A 19,093-nucleotide genomic window follows, 5' to 3' on the forward strand; every position below is an offset into this window, starting at 1 on the left:
AACATTTGTTGTAATTGTAAATTTTGCAAACCACTTTGTAACTTCCTAGTCTTCAGGAAAATTCAAAACGTTCCTATCCTGAACAGCATGGTAGAGGCCCTCATTAAGCTGGTGCCTAATCATAAGCAGAGTATGCTTTTTGAAGGCACTCTGTTTAAGTATTGTGCTGAAAAGGGGGACATATCCCTGCAGGTCAGCCCTGGTGCAGGGCGTGCTCTTGCTTTTTTTTTAAAAAGGAAACATACTCTGGAATAAATTCTTGTAATCTCTTAAAAAGTTAGGGAATTTATCTGTAACTTTATACATTGCACAAGCCTTACGGTGGGGCTCTAGAGGAGGGTAAATAATTTAGATAATTTTGTCATAGCCTAATAGTGTGAAAACTGCTGAAAAGATGTCAGTAAATTGCTTAAATCCATTGCTGTTGTTGAGCTCATTCCCCACTGCTGTTTAAGCCATGCAGCCTAGGGAAGCACTATTATCTGCAGCTCAGCTTGAAAGAAGTGTGTAATCCTGCAAATACAGATCTTGGCTCTCTAAAAGTAACAACTCGTGAGTTGATGAGAAGGCTGTGCCTTTTCTAAACATGCCAGCGGGTGATCAGTGGGGTTTGTGGTCACAGACACCAGGCACAGAATGGGCAGATCCCTCCTCCCCTTGAGGCAGGGGGATTCACCTCCTGAGGGCTTGGTTTTGGGGAGGCAGAGGTGGAGGATTCCCAGTACCTTTTGCAGCCGATGAGATGGGGCGTACTGCTGGGCCTTGCCCTCTTTGCCCTTTTAGAAGTCTGCCAGGAAACCTCCTCCATGGGGAAGCAATGTTTATATAGTCATGGTGGACATCTTGACCTGCTCCCAACAACAGCTGGCACTGAGGTAAATACATTAAAACAGAGCTAATTAGGTGGCTTGTACTAATTGTCTACACAGAGATGCTTTACACTAAAACAGGTTTAAGCAAAATGTTGAATTCCTGTGGAGCAACGGCAAGGAATGCTTTTTAACAGCATCCTGCTGGTGAGCGACCATGGTGTGCTATCATCTCATCTTCTCCTTTTCTGTTGTAACACCGTTGATTGTATCCTTGGCTCTCTGATTCTAGTGCAATTAAAAAAATTTAAAAAAAAGAAAAGAAAAAAAGGAAATATGCTGCTGGTGTGCTATAAGTTTTTAGGCTGTGATAGGTGGAGTGGTGCTGGTGAGGGGAACCTGGACACTGTGCCCTCTGCCTGTGGAACCTTCTAGAAGGGGGCGCTGAGCATGCTATGTGGGGAGGGCAGCCATTTTAGTGCCCCCTGTTCTGCCGCCACACAGAGTGGTTCAGTGCCTGGCCTTGGGGCCTGCCCTGCCACTGGCAGTGATAACGCCAGCCAGAGGGGCAGAAAGTGGTGGCAGAGGAGAGGTCGTTTTAAAAAGTGAGGTAAGCACGGTCATGAATGGTCGCTGTGTAAAAGGGAGGCAGAGAGTTTAGATGGGTCAGCCTTGGCTCAGGGGCCAGCTGCTTCTTTGAGGAGTGACACGGGTAAACACAGGGGATTTGGGTCCTGGGACAGGATGAAATGAATGTCCTCCGTTTCTGTGCCTCTCCACAGGGTGGAGGGGGAACCTCTGGCAAATAGGGTCCTCCATCAAGTCAGGATAAATCTGGGCCTTGCCTCCCTTTGAGGTCAGAGCAGATAGTGCCCAGTCCAGTGCAAATCAAGGCACTATGGACCAATTTCTGAACTGGCAGAAAACAATATTCACCCACTGACTAAATGAGGTCTTCACTGGTTTTCATGAGATTGCACTCTGTCCCTCTCAGCTACTGGTGTGGTGGTGGTGTACTGTGATGTGTGTTTTGCTTAACATATACCATTGTTTTATATCTCTATCCTAATGTTTATCAATACTTAAATAAATCCTGTTTCTCTAGCAGTGTTGACAGCAAGTGCACTTACAGAAATTTCCCTTATTTCCTAAATTAGATTGCATAAGGCACAAAAGTGTTTTCTGTCAGAGGGTTTGCCTCTGATATCAGCAAGAAGGAATTATTCTAAAAGTTCATCACTTTATTCCATAGATTATAAATCATGACTTCTCTTTGGTTATTTATATTTTTATGTCCTTAATAAATACTGTGTATATCAAGAAGCTTTACCTTAAGTATTACCTTAAGTATTTCAGGCAAGTAGTGGAGGGAATTTGGATTGGAAAGTGCTTATAAAGGAGTTACCAATACATTAAATAGTAGAATCGAGCAGAAAGTTGAATGGTATTCTGTGTTCTCTGGCTTCTTGAAAACTGTTTTCCACAGAGAAGTAATTAAATGCTTTTAACAAAGTGAATGGTAAAGGTTAGTTACAGAGGTGTAACATCCCTGCTTTTATCCAAAGACAGCTGACGGCACAGCTTCCTGGCGTCCTGCAGGCGGTGGTTGGTATAGTCCTGCAGATAGTATTAATTTCTTTTTCTGTAAAATAAAGATAGAGGCTATCGCCGAGTGAGGGGAGGAAGGTGCTCCACTTGTCAACCATTCTTTGCATAAGACTAAGCCCTGAGGTACAGTAGTGTGGTACCACTTAAATCACTGTGCTTTCCAATTGGTGGAATATAGTTGTTTCCCTGTGAATGAAGGCTGGATTGTGTTATTTAGAAAGGGTAAGTGGTGTTTCCAAATGAGTTCCAATCTGCAGGTTCTATTCCATTCTGTTATCTCATCGCCTATTTGTCAAATTGCTTGCCATCAAGAACAGCATTTGGCTCTGAGATTGCTGGCCTCACTCTGAATTTCACTCATTTACTCAGTATTGCTGTTTTTTGTGGGGGAAAACTCACATGGAATTGGTGGGCTTTTCTGTTATTCTGTGGGTTTCTTTTCCATATCCTTCCATCAGCTGTTTACAAAAACTAATAATTAGAAAATAATATTCCACCTGAATTTCCAAGGGTAAGAGCAAACACTTTAAAAATTATTTAAAAATTATTTAAAAAAACATATATGTTCCTAAAGAGGATATCATGAAGGTACTCTGAAGGATATGAGTGGCCAGTACCACTGAAGCAATTACCTTAAAATTTGAGGTTTTTTTCAGTATGCTGTTTCGTTTGTTGTTTTCCTCAGTGTGTAGCTGAAGAGCTCTCTCCTGATTCTGACATGATAATTTTTCCTGCCTCCTCCTAGTAACGAAGACTGTGTGTGCAGAGCAGTGTGATGGACGGTGCTATGGGCCCTACGTCAGCGACTGCTGCCACCGGGAATGCGCTGGAGGTTGTTCCGGACCTAAAGACACTGATTGCTTTGTATGTGTGAGACTTCTCATTTTTCTTCTTCCTGGCAGTCGCACTGCAAATTCTTAATGCTTTAATCCATGAAATTCACCATTTTGTCCCATTTAATGTATTGCATGCACACTCCTAGATTTAGACTGCAAATTTTAGCTTTTAAGATTTTTCACATTATATTAACATCTCTTATCTACCCTAATATTACCCATTAACAGATTTATGAGATTTGTAAATACAGATTGGGAACCATCAATATGCTAATCTCTGTGATTTTTATCTTTTGCTTTTCTAAAATTAACTTTTAGAGGCAATAGGGAATTTTTAGAAGTATTTATCATTACATCTGAGCATGGCTTTTATTACTGCTCTGTGTGCTTTTTACCTGAAAGTCAAGAATACAATTTAGCTTCTCTGTGAAAGGTGTTCCCTGTTCCCTATTACTGCCAGACTTGATTTAAATTCAGCCTTTTTACTGGGCATGCTTCTTAGGAGAGATGGAAGGCAAGTGGTTTCCAAAATACTCTACCTCAAATGTATGCTGCTTAAGATGAAAAGAGAAAAAGGCTAACTTCCTAAAAAAAATAGACAATCTGAACATACATGCCTTTAGACAAATTTGTCTTGTTTGTACTCTGTTACTTATAGTGGTGTAAGCAGCTTCAGAACCCAACACTGATCTCAAAAAATGTGTAGCTCATAACACTGGGTTGCAGAGACAAATTTAGCTAATGTTTTCAGGGGAAGCAAACCTAGACCTAAAGAAGCGTAGAACTAGAGCATGCACAGAGAGGTGCATTTTCAAAGATACCCAAGTGATTGATTAAATGAATATCTACAAAGTTCGGTAGGCTCCTTTTAAAATCTGCCAGATAGGATTGAGAGGAGGAATCTTATGGTATGGGAAATTGCAGATTTCCTGCAGTGCAGGCAAGTGGATCATAATGAACTGGCAAAAATGAATCTTTCCCTAACTGAACCTGAAACTTGCTCACTGTTCAGGTATCATTTGATAGGGGTAGGTGATGTGCTTCAGAAACACATTCTAAATGCTATCCTTCTGCTGCTGCTGAAATGCAGTGATGGCCTGACTTAACTGCTAACAGGTTTTACTAAAGCTGTTCTTTGTGGCTGGGGCTTTGCACAAGTAGATATTCAGCACATGTGGTACACCTGATCCAGCACTCACTGGAAGTTCTGTGTTAGCTTTGGACTAGAGAGATGGGAAAATAACATTCTTTCCCATGTCATATACAATTTAAGTAGCTAAAGGAAAGAGAAAACATGCCGTTACTATTCCCGTATGACTGTTGAGGAACATCCTCAAAGCTGATGTGTTGATGTCCATTTTCAAAGGTTAAAGTAAGTTAATTGCAGCCTAAGTTCTGTAGTACTGCAGCCTGGAAGAAGATGAGTTAGACTTTCTAAATTGCAGCAGTTATGGAAATATGTATGCTAAAAATCAACTAGTCTGTTTGTTCTTATCCAGCAGAGAAGCACCCAGGGCTTTATTCTCATTCACTCCTGGGCCAAGAGCAATGTAAAAGAAATTCAGCAGGGGTCTGGCAATTTTCAAGGCTAGTCATTACTTGCTTAGTACACACTGGGTGAAAAGTGTAACCCTTTAGGCTATAGACAACTGTGCTTAGCTTTCAGCTGAGATACAGAACTTTGTTTTTTCCTTGTGTATTTTCCAGTGCTTTCATTCACAAATTAGCAACATTTAGCACCAAATGTTAGAAGTTTGCATATATTATCGAAGCAATTACAAATGTATACAAAGCATTATAGTCATAAATTAAAAGTTCCCAAATCTTTTAGATGAGCTTTTCCTGAGAAGTGCCATCTCTCTGAAGAGTTGTGTGCTTTACTTTATGAATTTGCTAAACACTTATCAGAGGATTGTCTGATAGAGTACCTTTTAAGTCAACAACGGATGTAAAAAATGTGTTGAGGAAGCAAACTAAATTAGTATTTATTAATAAGCAAAAGTACAGTTTATGAAGCATTACAAATCCTTTAGCGTATTATGGCAGCTTGCAACAGCATCCTGTTGTAAATATGGTTTTAATATTTCTAGATAAAATTCATCCATCCTTCTCCATATGCTGCCATACAATCATTTGCGTATTCAGTTCTAAAAGAAAGACAATAATCAACATCTGACATAACTGCAAGCAAACATGCTAAAACAAAGTTTTAGAGATGTTCTTAACTTGCATTCAAAGCCAAACTGGATCTAAAACTTGAAATGCATAGGAGGGCCTGGTTGAGTACCCAGTGGAATCAGAAAAGTGACACAATCAATTCATAGGGTGGACTTCCCATCTAGTTCTTAGTAAAGAAGTAACTGACTATATTTATCTTTGTAAGAAAAAAATAAATCTGGTTCTATGAGAAACTGACAGGTTTTGTACTACTCACTTTAGAGAACCAGAGAAGACAGGAAAGGCAATTTGGCTTAGCTCGTGCTCCGTATGTGGAGGACAGTGGCTTCATCCTGGAACTCCCTATTGATCCCTTTCAGGAGCAGATTTTGTCCTTCTCCATCGGTTACATTATTAGCCTCTCCCTTCTGAAATCTTCCGACATGACAAGTAACATCCCTCAGTCCTGCTGGTCCTGGTCTGAATGGAGATAAGGACTGTTAGTAAAAGCAGCAGCAGGAGAAATCTCTTTCACTTTTCTTTCAGTCCCAGTCCTGCAGGGGAGGGGACACCACACACATCTTGGTATACTTGCTGACTCTTTAAAACATTCAAAATCATCTCTGTTTTTTACAACCTGGAAAAGGACCAGAAGGATTCATCCCTAGACTAAAACTTCCAAAGCAACCTGGCTTCTGGACAACAGGTTAGCGGGGAAGCAGAATCCAGTAGCAGTGGTTGCTTAAACTACTAGAGGGATCCAAGCCAGGCTACAGCTTTCATGTTCATATGAAATTTGACATTTTGGGTATGCTTTGTGAATATTACTCCAACAGTCTTTTATAAGCTGTGGTTAAAACTGTAGACACGATATGTGGTGACAAGGAATGTCAAAATAGGTGGGGTTTTTCTATTACTAATTATCAGCTTTGCATGGTCAATTATTTTCCCTGCATACCACTACTTTCTTTATCCACACACTTGCCTCTTCATTTGTCAGGGCCCTGTCCTCTGTCAGCTGTGGGTGGCTGAGCTTGAATGCCAAGTGATACAAAGTCCTATTTTCTTTTCTCAGTGTGTGAAGCAACTGACCTTGTTAAACTTGCCACTTAGGGAAATGACCCCCTCCTGTGCTAGCTCAAAAGAAGTTCTTATCCCTCATGCTTTCTAATTGGGAATTTTAGTTTTCAGCTGGACGATGGACCCATGCTGTAAGAAATCTAAAGGTTGGAGCTCTGAAGGAGTCATTAGCATTTGTTCAGACTGACTATGATAAATAGCTGTTCACTCTTGGCAGTTTTAGAATGTCCTAACGAGTTGTGAATTAGTTAATTGCTAGTAGTAACAATAGTTATGAAACAAATTACAGTGTTGTTATGTTTCTGTAGCAAGTATTGTAACAGTCAACTGTGTTTTGAATTAAGGGGGCTCAGTGAGCCCCCTTTTATAAGTCATGTATTTGCCAAGATCCTAGCAAGGAATCTAAGTATCCAGAATGAAGGTTAGAAAACTATATATCACATTCCTCACTGTTGCAGTGAGTCTGAACAATCAAGTCCGTATTATAAACTAAAAAAACCCAACAGCAGCTCTGTGATTTAATTTAATATTTTTTTTCTCCCTTGTTTTGCAGGCCTGTATGAATTTCAATGACAGTGGTGCATGTGTCACGCAGTGTCCCCAGACTTTTGTATACAATCCTACCACCTTCCAGCTGGAGCATAATCACAATGCAAAGTACACCTATGGGGCTTTTTGCGTCAAAAAGTGCCCACGTAAGTGCTGTGTTAGCTGCCTTTTCCTGCAGTGATAGAAAGTTTGAGTTGCATTTCAGGAGCCTTACAAAACAATGAGAGAATGAGAGCTAAGTGCATAGTTCAGTGTCTCAAATCACTCCTCCTGTGCTTGCAGCCTGTAATAACTCAGCCATGTGTTAACTAAAGGCAGTGACATTCTGGGTTGTGACACTTCCCAAATGTCCTATAGTGATTTTCTTAAAGAAGGGGAATTCGCTCGGTTCCTGTTTTCATGACCACCACTTGTTAACATTCATGCTTTAGATCAGCATTTGTAAATTTCAAAATGAACTGTGAAAATAGTTAATGGGATTGTAAAAGGGTATAAATTTCTGTTTCAGAAACCTAACAGTCCATCACCAGTACTACCTGGCACCATATGGTTTCATGATATTGATGCCCTTTTCTTAACTTGGAATAATGATGGTTTGACAGAAAGTTACAATAAATATTTCTGAGCAGTTCTGTCCCAGTGAGGAAAACCCATGCAATACTGACAACAATACAGTATTAAAACTCCAGAGTAAAATTAGAGGGGAAGAGGGAGTTAAAAAAAGAATAGTCCCATGCATACAAAAAACTATACCAGACAGATGATGTCAAGCAACAGAAAAATTTGGAAGGTCACGACTTACATAGTCTTTAATACTGCTGTTTTAGTTAGAAAGAAAAATAGGGGTGACAGTATTCTTGGTCTCCCTTTCATTCCCACCAAGGTTTACAGTTGTGTTGTGCGTTAATTATTTTATCCATAAATTACATCTAAGAAGGATGGGTAATTATAATAAATGGAACCATGATTCAGCCCAAAACAAAATCCAAATTTTGCATCTCTGTGGGGAAGTTCAGATTGACAGTAGGCTGAGGCTGTGCCTGTCAAGGCTTAGTCATAACTGTAATAGAGTGGTGGGTTTTTTGAAGCAAGATAATTTTTTTTGGACCTGGTATACCATGCACTACTTAAGGGATATGATTCTTTGTTCAAATACTTCATTGACCGTTTTTTCCTTTTTTTTTGCCTTTCTTGACAGTATTAAGCTCTCAATTAGGTAGGATCAGTCTATATCCCCTTTGGCAGTTGTTTTACAAAGCAAAATTGAAATACTTGTCATTGTTTTCTGCAGTGTTTTATCCCAGATGTATGTATTTGTGTGTGTATGAAAGAGACAGGGCAGAATGTCTTGTTTTATTTCTCTCCCATTACTGTAGCTTTCTTTACTACAAATAATAATAAAATCAAATTGGGGGAGGAGGGGGAATCAGGCCTGACAATTCATGGATTTTCCTAAGTCTCCAAAAACATGCCTAATTTGCTTGCTTACTTCTGAAAACACTGAACATTAAATCGTAATGTCACTGTGGAAATGCTGAGGTAATGAATAATATATATTGACACAGAGTCCAAAAATATGTCTCAGTATTATTTAGTCCAGCGGTTCACTTTCTGCCAATATCTTCTTTTTCTCTTCAGACAACTTTGTGGTAGATTCCAGCTCTTGTGTCCGTGCATGTCCGAGCTCCAAGATGGAGGTTGAAGAAAATGGTATTAAGATGTGCAAGCCCTGCACTGACATTTGTCCTAAAGGTAGGCAGTAGTTTAGTATAAATTTTCCTGAATGTAGTCTGTGCTGTAGTAAGCAGAGCAGGCTGTCATTTTGGCATGAAATACCCTTCATGAGTATGTTGTAGAATATTAATAGCCTTCGGATACCCACAGAACTTTGAGCTATGTAGGCTGTGTGTGAAGTGTATATAATAGAATTAAAATTTATTAAGTTATAATGGTCATGTAACCAATTACTTTTGATTAGATAAAAATGAAGGGGATTTCTCTGTTGGTTTTAGAGAAATTTGAAAGAATTCTTTATTATGTTATTTTAATGACAAGTATTTCCTGGAGGTATTTTAAAGCTGTCTTTTTGTCATTCCAAAGGGGACTGTACTAAAGCCCTGGCTTCAATGTATGGTATGTCTCATACTTGTCAATACAATGTTAAGTTTCCATTTATTTCCTCTGTTTTTTAAAAATGCCTCTGTTTTCCCAGACTCTACCTCCTTTCTAAGTGTCTAAAACATAGACTAGAGGTTTCTCAGTGATGATGCTGTTGAGAAGACTGAAATCTATAGGTTACTTTGCCACCCCAAGCTCCTCTAGGGAGGCTTTCTGCTCCCTGCTTGAATGGCTCAGGAGCAAAGCACCATCAGTTTTCCCAGGTGGGCCTATGCCACTTCTTAGTCCTAGTGGAAGCTATATCTGGAAACAAATTCACGAATTCACAAGAATTATTTGTACGTCCTTTCTAAAGGACCTTATGGCATGTGAATGGTTAAGTTCACAAATCCACCAGGGCAAAGGGGGTCTCTGGAGCTAGCAGTGTTAGGACCCCTCAGTTTCTGCAGTGAGTAGTGCACAAATAAATGCCATGGCCACCGGGTTAGTCTGAGCTAAGTTATTAACTAACTGTTTACAGCTGGCTTGCGTGGGATTTAGTGTGGTTCATACTTGCCTTTAGATCCAGTGTGAAGTACCTTAACCTGTGTGCCAGGATGTCCTTCTGTGGCAGGTACTATAGCTTATTGTTTGTTTTAAGTTGGCAGTGCTTCTTTAGGAATATGGGTAATGTAATGGGTGCCATTTTAACACCTCTCTGCTGCTTTATCTCTGAAAGAAATGAAGACTTGTGTCGAGAAGGCCAACATGTTCCGATTCAGTAATTGTCTTTCCTAGTTCTTTACACAAACTCCTTGTTTTGGCAGCATGTGACGGCATTGGAACAGGGAGTTTAGTGTCAGCTCAGACGGTGGATTCCAGCAACATTGACAAGTTCATAAACTGTACCAAGATCAATGGCAACCTTATCTTCCTTGTTACTGGGATTCATGGGTAAGTGACAAAACGTTAAGATGTTATGTCATGGTGCCAGGTGAGACAAATTGCATCCACCTCTTAACGATGGCCGCAGGCTTCTTTTACAGAATAGCAGATCCAGGATAAATTTGTTTTCTGCCTTCCATTATGAAGGAAACTGTTACCTTGATTCTCAAGACTCAACCTCTAGGAAAAGAAAGGAAGAAGTAGATTGTTTGCCGTAGAAAGAGAAAAAACTGTGATCTGTGGTTAGTTTATGAGATCCTTGGTACTGGCTTACAACAATGGTTGATTAGAGAATAGAAGGGAGAAAGGGAAGTTACCTTCCATCAGTTTGTTTTAAATGGGGTATGACCAGCAGTCTGATGTGCAGAATAGCACAAACTGTCATAGCTCAGGTGGCTGTCACTGCATACACATGCAAAAAAGCTGCCCTCTTGTCAATCAGTTTTGAAGTATATATTCAAGTTTCAATTGCAGGGATGCACAAAGCTCACTGGTATTTAATCCAGTATTTTGATTTCAATATGGCTGTATATTGAATAAGTCTTAGTAGCGGTTGAAGATATGGAGGTACAGAACCAGTATTTAAAAGTCTCCCAGTGTCTCCTCCTAAAGGAAGATACACCGGCCAGATAACTAGTGCCTTGCTGTTTGTAGTTTGGTGCGCTGTGTTTTTGCCATGGTAGCAAGGGTGAGTGCGTGGTGCAAATGCTGTGAGGGTGGGATGTGGCCAGGGAAGACAGGCATACTCTGGTTTGATGGCCAGGGGGGGCCCAATGCAACTAGCTGCTTTCTTGCATTGTGTTCTTTCCATCATAGAGAGAACATAAATATGATTGTACCTTCTTACTAATTCAAGCCTTCATGTTCTAATCAGCCATGGTGAATTACATGACACTGAGGTATTTCTGGACCTATTAAAATGAGCAAAATCCTCAAAATGTACAAATAAGATTAATCCCTTTCGCCTCTTTGTTGCAATAAGTATGCAGATATTTTGTGGTACATTAACAGTCTACAGTACTCAATTGCTTCTAGCACTGTGTAGGCTTCAAATTTTAACTTGCTTTTTAGGTTCCTCGGAGCTTTCAACATTTCTTGCAGCTGATTGTCAAGATTAGATATCTTAAATACAGTTCCCAAACCAACTCCATGTTTGCAGCTTTATGGCATAGAGAAAATGGGATTAACTGAATGTCCGCAGATTGATCAGAAATGGAATTCTGGCATGAATAGTGCCAGCATATTTTTCTTTAGTCTTTCTATAGATTCAGATATATTTAGATTATAATAAAGTGGTTGACACCAACCTGCCTGGCTCAAATTTCCCTACTAGGTGAGGTGGAAAGAAACAACTTGTTTCGTTGATTTGATATAGGGATTGGTTGTAGTGCTCCACCTACAACTTGACTCCAGCCATGAGAAAGACAGTTGAAAATCCACTTCAGTGGGGCCCTAGAGCTCAGTGATTCTCAAAAGGCCAGCAAATGTGAGCTCTGACTGTGTAGTTGGTCTTCTCATCTCTCCAGCAGGGAGTACAGTGTGAAAGGTTAACGTAGCATAGGGAGGAAGAGGACTTTGGTTCAAGTGGTTTAAGGAAATGCTGCTTTGAACTTGTTGAAACCCTAGAGAGGGTCACACAGGAGTCAGCGCTCAGGCCATCACACTTTCTGAACTGACCAAGTGACCGAACAAGAGCCCGGGTGTAAATCTATTAGGTCTCCCAGGACAGGAAGTACTCTAGTAAATGCAAGACAAGCGGCTAGAGGATGTGAGCAATTTTGTGTGGATTATTCCAGTGCATTACATGAAATGTAATTTTGAGTATTAGAACTGCTTTTGTTGAGAAAGTTATATTCGCTGCAGAGTTACAAGATGAGTCTCATTTAAAAATCTGTCTAAATGAACCAAAACAACCCTTGAATAAAACCATATGAATCTGAAAAATATCTAAATTATGGACTATAAAGCAGAGGGTTAAAATATTTTGTTCTATTTTAATAGAATAATATAAGCCTAGGACATGTAATGTTGAAACTGTGTGGCACTTTGTCTCTCATTCTTTATGAAGAAAACTCACTCCAAGAAGTGTTAAGTATGAGGACACTGAGTTCTGCAACCCTAAATTTTTCCATAGAATAAATTACAGTAGTATATATTGAAATACAAGAAGAAGATTTGAGAATTAATTAAAATAACTTTGTGTTTCTGGAACAGCTTTTTGTTTAAAATTTCTGTTACATTTTGCAAATCAATAATACAGAAAGGAAATTTTTTAAATTACACTAGCTACAAAAGCAGTTTATTATATAAATGGACAGCATAGAGCAAAAACAATAACAAATATTTCAACTCCAACTTTTAATTAATTCCTGTTACAATTCATTTACTCAGAGTGAACTGCACCTTTAAAAGTATGAATTTTCAGTGTTTCAGATTGTAGGGACTTAAAGTCTAGCTCTTTGTGGGGAATTGAAAGATTTTTTGTAGTAGCAGAGAATAACTTCAGTAAAAGATGCTGGTTTTGTTTTTATTGGGAACTGTGCTATTACAATTGATCCTGTCATATTTTTGATCCTGTGATTCTGTAGCCTGCCTTTCCCTGTCCTGAATACTTGAACTTCAAGTCTTTGTGAATTTGTAATAATTGATATAAAAACTATATATATAATTATGAATTGGGTTTATGAACAATTATTTATGATATATAAGTTAGATAATTATGAATCAGCTTTAATTAGTGTCCAGAAGCTAAGTGGGATGAAGGTAGACCTAAATGTTGGTGAGTCAGTAGTACTCAGTCTTCTAAGGTAATGGTCTGCTGAAGTGTATGGATAAAGTGTTCTTTGTTAGGGTACATATCTGCTGCCTGAGGCAGAGACAGAAAACACATTGGCTGAAAAATTGTTAGGACCTGTATAGGTCGGATGCAGCCTTCTCTCTGCTGTTTTCTTCTGTTTGGGGTGCTAAAAAGCCAAGCTGCCTTCTGCTGGTGTTGCCGCTGAAGGGGTGGGATATACCAAGGAGAGATGTAGCTTAAGTATGGCCAGTCCCAGCTAGCAGCAAATGCTGCCGCCTTCTTCCCCCTCGCGACTTGCAGCAGGAGCAACAAGCCTTCAGTGCTCACCAGCTTTTTATCTTCCCTTGAGTTGTCCATCTCCAGTTTCACAATGAGCTGAAACTCTCATCACTGGAGCTGTAAAATTCAGCTGTGCCTCTGTTCTACTGAAAAATCCTGGCTCTGTTGATAAGAATGGTAGATGAGGACTGCATTATTCTACAGTTGATAAAACGTATCGGACATTTGGCTGTTTAAGGGCTTTAAATGTCTATTTGTATCTTTAAAGACTACTTTATCTTAGGATTGGGAGGTGAAGTTCAGCAACCTCAGGTCTACTACAGGCAAGGGGTTTCCTTTTTTTTGTAGTAACACATTTTAAAAGCAAAGTGCAGTGTTTCTGTTAGGTAGTCAAAACTTGTTACCAAGTTTTCTGAGAGCCCCAGATTGTTAAAATTAAGTGTGTATGATGCTTCTGTGGTCCACTGGGATTTTTGTTAAGGTTCAATAAATCATTTTTTTGCTGCTAACCTGGTGTCGCCTCCAGGATGGTTAGAAGTGACCCCATCAGTCTGTCACCGCATAGACTTGTGAGGCCTAGTTGATCACCTGCATGTTCCAATTCCCAGAAAGATGTCTTTTGGAAAGCAGAAGGAGGACGGGTGGAAATGCATGGTCTGCATTTACAGAGGGTGTTTCCTACCCTCTCAAAAATACCATAACATGGCACTACAGAAGGATTTTTAAAGTATTTTTGTTTGGGTTAGGCTTCTAGATGGCTTTTTTAATAGTTGGAGAGTCTTTACCCCTTTAAAATGGGGGGTGGGGGGTGGGAAGTATTTACTAAATGATAGCACTCTCAAAATCAAAGTTAACTTCATCTTTTTATACTGCAGTATATCTAACTTTGAGATTTTAATGTTTGGTGGGGGTGTTTCATTTTTCAGGTGACAGACTTCCTTGGAGAGGATTTGTGCTTTTTGATATTCCCTGTTCAACACCTTCTAAAAAGTGTACCCTTTTAATGCCAAGTGTCAGGAACTGCTGGCATGCTCTTAGTTTTGTTTTGCTTATAGCTTGTCCCTTGTTTCAGTAACAATTTTGTTAGTCCTGGTAGTACAGTATCGCAACTGTACCATTTGAGCTAGTGTTTCTGGGAAAAATGTTGAAAATTCATCTTTCTTTTAGGGAGGTCACCCATGGTTGTTTAGAATCCCTTGATTTTCCATGAGCATAAATATTTGCTCAGACATTAATGATTTGAACCTTAAAGATGCTAAACACCATTATTTTCCTTCAAGATGACTTGGGAGAAGTTAGACAGAGGTTCTGCAGGAACAACAGTCTGAAGAAATTGGAAACATTCTGAAGAAATCTGGAGCACATGCTGCCTAAAAGCAAAGTGTTGACTTCCTGAATATGGCTTTCTATATGGTATAGCTTTGAGAACCTCATCTTTTTTTAATTCAGAGTATCACATTTTGTCCTTTTAATCTTTCAGGGACCCATATCACACAATTGCTGCAATCAATCCCGAGAAATTAAATATCTTCCAAACAGTGAGAGAGATAACAGGTAATACACTTCTGATTTCCTATAATCTGAACTTCTCATTTCGCATTGACGATTGTCATTTGTTGGGTTTTCTGAAGAACACAAAGTGCTTTTTTCTTTAAACTCACTGCACAGCAAACTTCATAAAAGTTTAATACACAACAACTTCGGTATCAGTTGATATTCACAAGTGTGTTGTCCTTTGCTCATGAATACAGAATGCCCATTAGGTTTGGAGTACACAAGCATCAGAAGACCAAGACCTTACTGTTGAGTGGGCAAGGGATCTCGGTCTTCACTTGAAAGCATTTGAAATATGCCTCGGCAAAAGCCAGACAATCCAGTCTGGTTGTGCAGCTACTTCTCCTGTTCTAACAGCAGATGCTGCTCCAAATTAGCTTCTGTAATTTAAAGACAAATGTATGAAGTGTGGGGAGGTAGTCCCTCCCACCTTTTGTGACTTTTCAGTCGGGTCATATAGCTAGAACTCAGTACTCTTGTTTTCTTGCATCTTGCTTCTTGTTTCACCGTTCGGGGGCAGGGAGAAAGGTACTGCAGCTTTGAGTTCTTGAGGGCTTGCTGATTATGTATAGATAGAATTTTATTTATTTTTTTTCCTGTTTCATGCACACAAAAAGAAATCTTTGGACGCTACAGCGTGATTGTAGCTGGCTATAGCTCAACAAGTGTTTGGCATTTGAAATGAGTTATCTCCCATGTGCTTCACCTCTCAAAAGTTGTGTATTTCAGCAAGCCAGTGGTATTAAAAAACAAAAGCAAGCTCTGAATCTTTCCCTAATTAATGTGAAAGATAGTCTGGCATCTGGGTGTCTGTAATTTGCCATTCTTAAGCACACTGTCTAATTGACTGTCTCAGCTCTAGTACTTAAGTGGAATTACCCCTATGCTTAAAGATGTACTGCATTTCAGTCCAGTACTGAATCAAACTCATGGGGAATTGCACTCTGTAGAGGTCTGCGTAGCACAAAATAAGTAGTCCCACATACTTGTGCAGAGAATGCTCTCTGATGAATAGTCCTCACACACACTCAAAATCGAACGCAAGTTCTTTGTTTTAGGAAAGTCTTGTCATCTTTTAATGAATCATGACGGATCTCTCAACTTCTGCCCTAAGTCTCTAGCAGATTTTAAAATGGAATATTCTTAATTCAGGCAAATCTTCATTGTTTCTGCGGCTGCTGTTTAGAAAAGGCTGGGAGGCCTTGCAAGATTCCAGCCTGTGTTTAGGTTCACCCTCACTGTGACTGTTGAAAGTGGATGTAATGCTGCTGGGACAAGTCCTCCTTTGCTTTCTTGGGGAAGACAGTGGTGAGCAGCCTGATGAATTCAAAGACATTAGTCTGCAGCATTCATTACCTATTTATTTCTTTTTCTCAGATCAGCACTGTCTTTCATTTATAGGCTAGGCCTGCCCTAACTCACGTATGTGATAAAGCAATCTTTATGGCTAAATCATTGACATTCATGTGCTTGCCTTTTTCTCCTTCAGGATATTTGAACATACAGTCATGGCCTGAGAATATGACAGATTTCAGGGTGTTTTCTAACTTGGTTACTATTGGTGGAAGAGCTCTCTATAGGTAAGGTGCTTTCTCTGTTGATGGAATTGGTTTTTATTAGTATTCAGTGATTCTTTGTTCAGTAGCACAGAATGCAACATCCTTTGGGAAGGGCATCATGAACTGATATATTTTTTGCTGTTACCAGGGTATTCCTTAACAGTATCTTCGCTAATGAGTTGTTTATAATGGGTAATAACTTTTGAACATAATGATTTAAAAAAAAAAACCACCAAAACCAAACGTCTTAGTTCATTGCTGTAGCTATTCACTCATTGTCCAGAAAGTACTATGGTATAAAATACCTTGTGAATGTGAAACATAACTTAAAAGACATTAATAGAAGAACTTAGCCCCATTATCAGGAAGCTTGTGTGGTTGCGATTGGAAGTGCAGGCTCATGTGCCCAAAGAACGATGTGGTCTTAAGAAGTGGTAAAAGATAAATGCATGGAAGAACACTGAATCCACTGAGGTACCTTACAGGTGGGGTGTACGTTAGTGCCATTTTTACCAGAGATGTTTCCGAATGAAAGTTCAGGTGGAGGAATTGGTTTGAAGAGAAGAAAATGTGAGAAATAATAGGGGAAGCACCAGAAGGTACCTGAATGATCTATACAGCAACCCCTGGTCCCCCATGTGAATGTGGTAAATTAGTCATGGGATTCTGCTGTCATCTTAAACAGCAATCCAAGCAGAATATGAATAGCAGTGAAACCTTGAGATTGAATTACAGCCCAGCATTCTGTTTGGAAGCAGTAATTTGTATTTGGAACAGCTGGAAAACAATTAAAATCATTAAAATACAATAACTTAAAGGATGCCCAGAAACTGGATATTGTCTTCACTAATCTTCAGTCATAAATACATGTAGTCATTTCTGTGTTACACAGACAATCATTTACCATTCGTTTGATGAAGAAAGGTGATAACCACATATTACAACAAAAGAAAAATGAAATGTAGGAAAATGGGCTGGAAAAACTTCCTTGAAAATAACAAAAATATTAATTTGATGCCTGACAGAAGATGTTAATACATTTTGCATGACTTTGTCAGTTTCTCCTTAGCATAAACTATCAGAGTATTAATTCTGTTGAAAAAAAACTGGATTTTATTCCGTTTTCTCAACAGCAATTTATCTCAAAAAATATGTTAATGAATGAAATGGAACTAGTTGAGTTCTGCTGGCCCACTTGGCCTAGCGTTGCGAGCATCGCAGCTTGTGGTATCGCAATTCTTGCAGGACTCATAATTTTCTAGGCAGTAGAACTGGATGTTGACTCAAAAAATATCTGTGTCACCCCAAAATAAAAGTTTTCTGACCAAAGTTGGGTTTTGCCAGAAAGATCATCTTGACATTAGGAACTAATTCTGTGAAATTCCCAACCAGCTCTAATAAGTTCCTCCTTCTGAAGCTAATTCCTGTTCTCTCTTACTTTTGTTTTCATCACAGTGGCCTTTCCTTACTCATCCTAAAGCAACAAGGCATTACTTCTCTGCAGTTTCAGTCCTTAAAGCAAATCAGTGCTGGCAACATCTACATAACAGACAACAGCAATTTGTGCTACTACCACACTGTCAACTGGACCAGCCTCTTCAGCACACCCAGTCAAAAGACCGTGATTCATCGAAATAAAAAGGCAGAGAACTGCAGTAAGTACTGCTGCTCAGTGCAAATCTTGCTGTCTACAACTGGCTCGTCTGGGGAGGGAAAATGATACAATTACTGACAGAATACAGTGCAGTGAGGAGGCCAGAAGCTTGACTAATATCTCTTGAAGCTCCATGGACATCGGTGGAGCTGTGATCATTTACAGAATCTAAGGATTTGGCCCAGTCTGCCTCTGAGCAGATTTCTAGGCAAATGAAATGTTTTAAGGTATGAACAAATGAAAGGGCGAAGAGAGAGAGCACTGCTTCCTTACCATGAACTTTCCAGATTAGAGATCCAATTTCACAAATATGAATTCTGAAGGCCATAAATGTGGAGTGAATGTAGTGTTCATAAAAGGCACTGATTTTAAAGATTCAGAAACTACAGCCCTTTCCTTATGGAGTGAGATTAGCATCTTTTGCTTCCCTTACCCTGCTTCACTGAAGTGGCTTTGTCTTAATCCAGAAAGGTCACTTTTGGATCTGTTTTTGATCACTGAATTCCTCCTTTCTGTATTTGACCTATCTGATAAAGAAGATTACTTTTAATTGGGACTAAGTGTCTTTCAGGAAATCTTAGGTGCCAGTAACTGGACTGAGCTCATAGTACTGAAAAGCGAATGAATGCTATGTAGCAGATGAAACAATTTGGTTATACAGAAATCAGGCAGCAAATTGCATTAATACAATCATCTTGTAGCAGCAATACAGTTTATTTTAAGCATCTGTTAGACTGCTAGCAAGAGAGAAGATTCATTAAATTGCTGTATGTTTAAGTGATACTTCTAGGTTTTGCGCTTTGACGAGCCAGAAATGCTTGCCTTGGGTTTTTTTCAGGCTGTGGTCCTACTTTTAACTTATTCTTTAGCTTGTGAGGGGTTTTTTCCCCTTTTTTTTTTTTCTACCCTCCAGTTGAAGTACTATTCTGCTATGCTTTGAGAGAGTTTGTGACTGTCCTCATCACTGTAGTATAAGTGTACCTTCCAGTGTTAGGTGAAACACAACTATACATCTATCACTGCTGCTCAGTTATTTTTCTAATCTCTTCTGCTATGTAAGAGCTACATGAAATGGAAAGTCTTGTTTGGGTGGTCTCTGCATGGTTTTATTGGTTTGGGTTTTATTATTATTATTAGGCTATTTCTCTACAGAAAAGTTTAAAAAGTGA

General features: G+C 39.3%; 1 protein-coding gene across 9 annotated transcripts in view; it reads left to right on the top strand.

Annotated features, from left to right (window-relative positions):
* Positions 1-19,093, top strand: part of ERBB4 (erb-b2 receptor tyrosine kinase 4) — a 645,851-nt gene that overhangs the window by 453,609 nt on the left and 173,149 nt on the right. For all 9 annotated transcript variants that reach the window (XM_074872586.1, XM_074872588.1, XM_074872592.1 and 6 more), the window contains exons 6-12: positions 3,163-3,281; positions 7,044-7,185; positions 8,678-8,791; positions 9,964-10,090; positions 14,638-14,711; positions 16,201-16,291; positions 17,726-17,925. In XM_074872586.1, coding sequence (XP_074728687.1) covers positions 3,163-3,281; positions 7,044-7,185; positions 8,678-8,791; positions 9,964-10,090; positions 14,638-14,711; positions 16,201-16,291; positions 17,726-17,925 — 867 coding nt within the window. The remainder of the gene's footprint in view (positions 1-3,162; positions 3,282-7,043; positions 7,186-8,677; positions 8,792-9,963; positions 10,091-14,637; positions 14,712-16,200; positions 16,292-17,725; positions 17,926-19,093) is intronic.

This window comes from Strix uralensis, chromosome 6 (assembly GCF_047716275.1).
Source record: "Strix uralensis isolate ZFMK-TIS-50842 chromosome 6, bStrUra1, whole genome shotgun sequence".
NCBI classification, from domain to species: Eukaryota; Metazoa; Chordata; class Aves; order Strigiformes; family Strigidae; genus Strix; species Strix uralensis.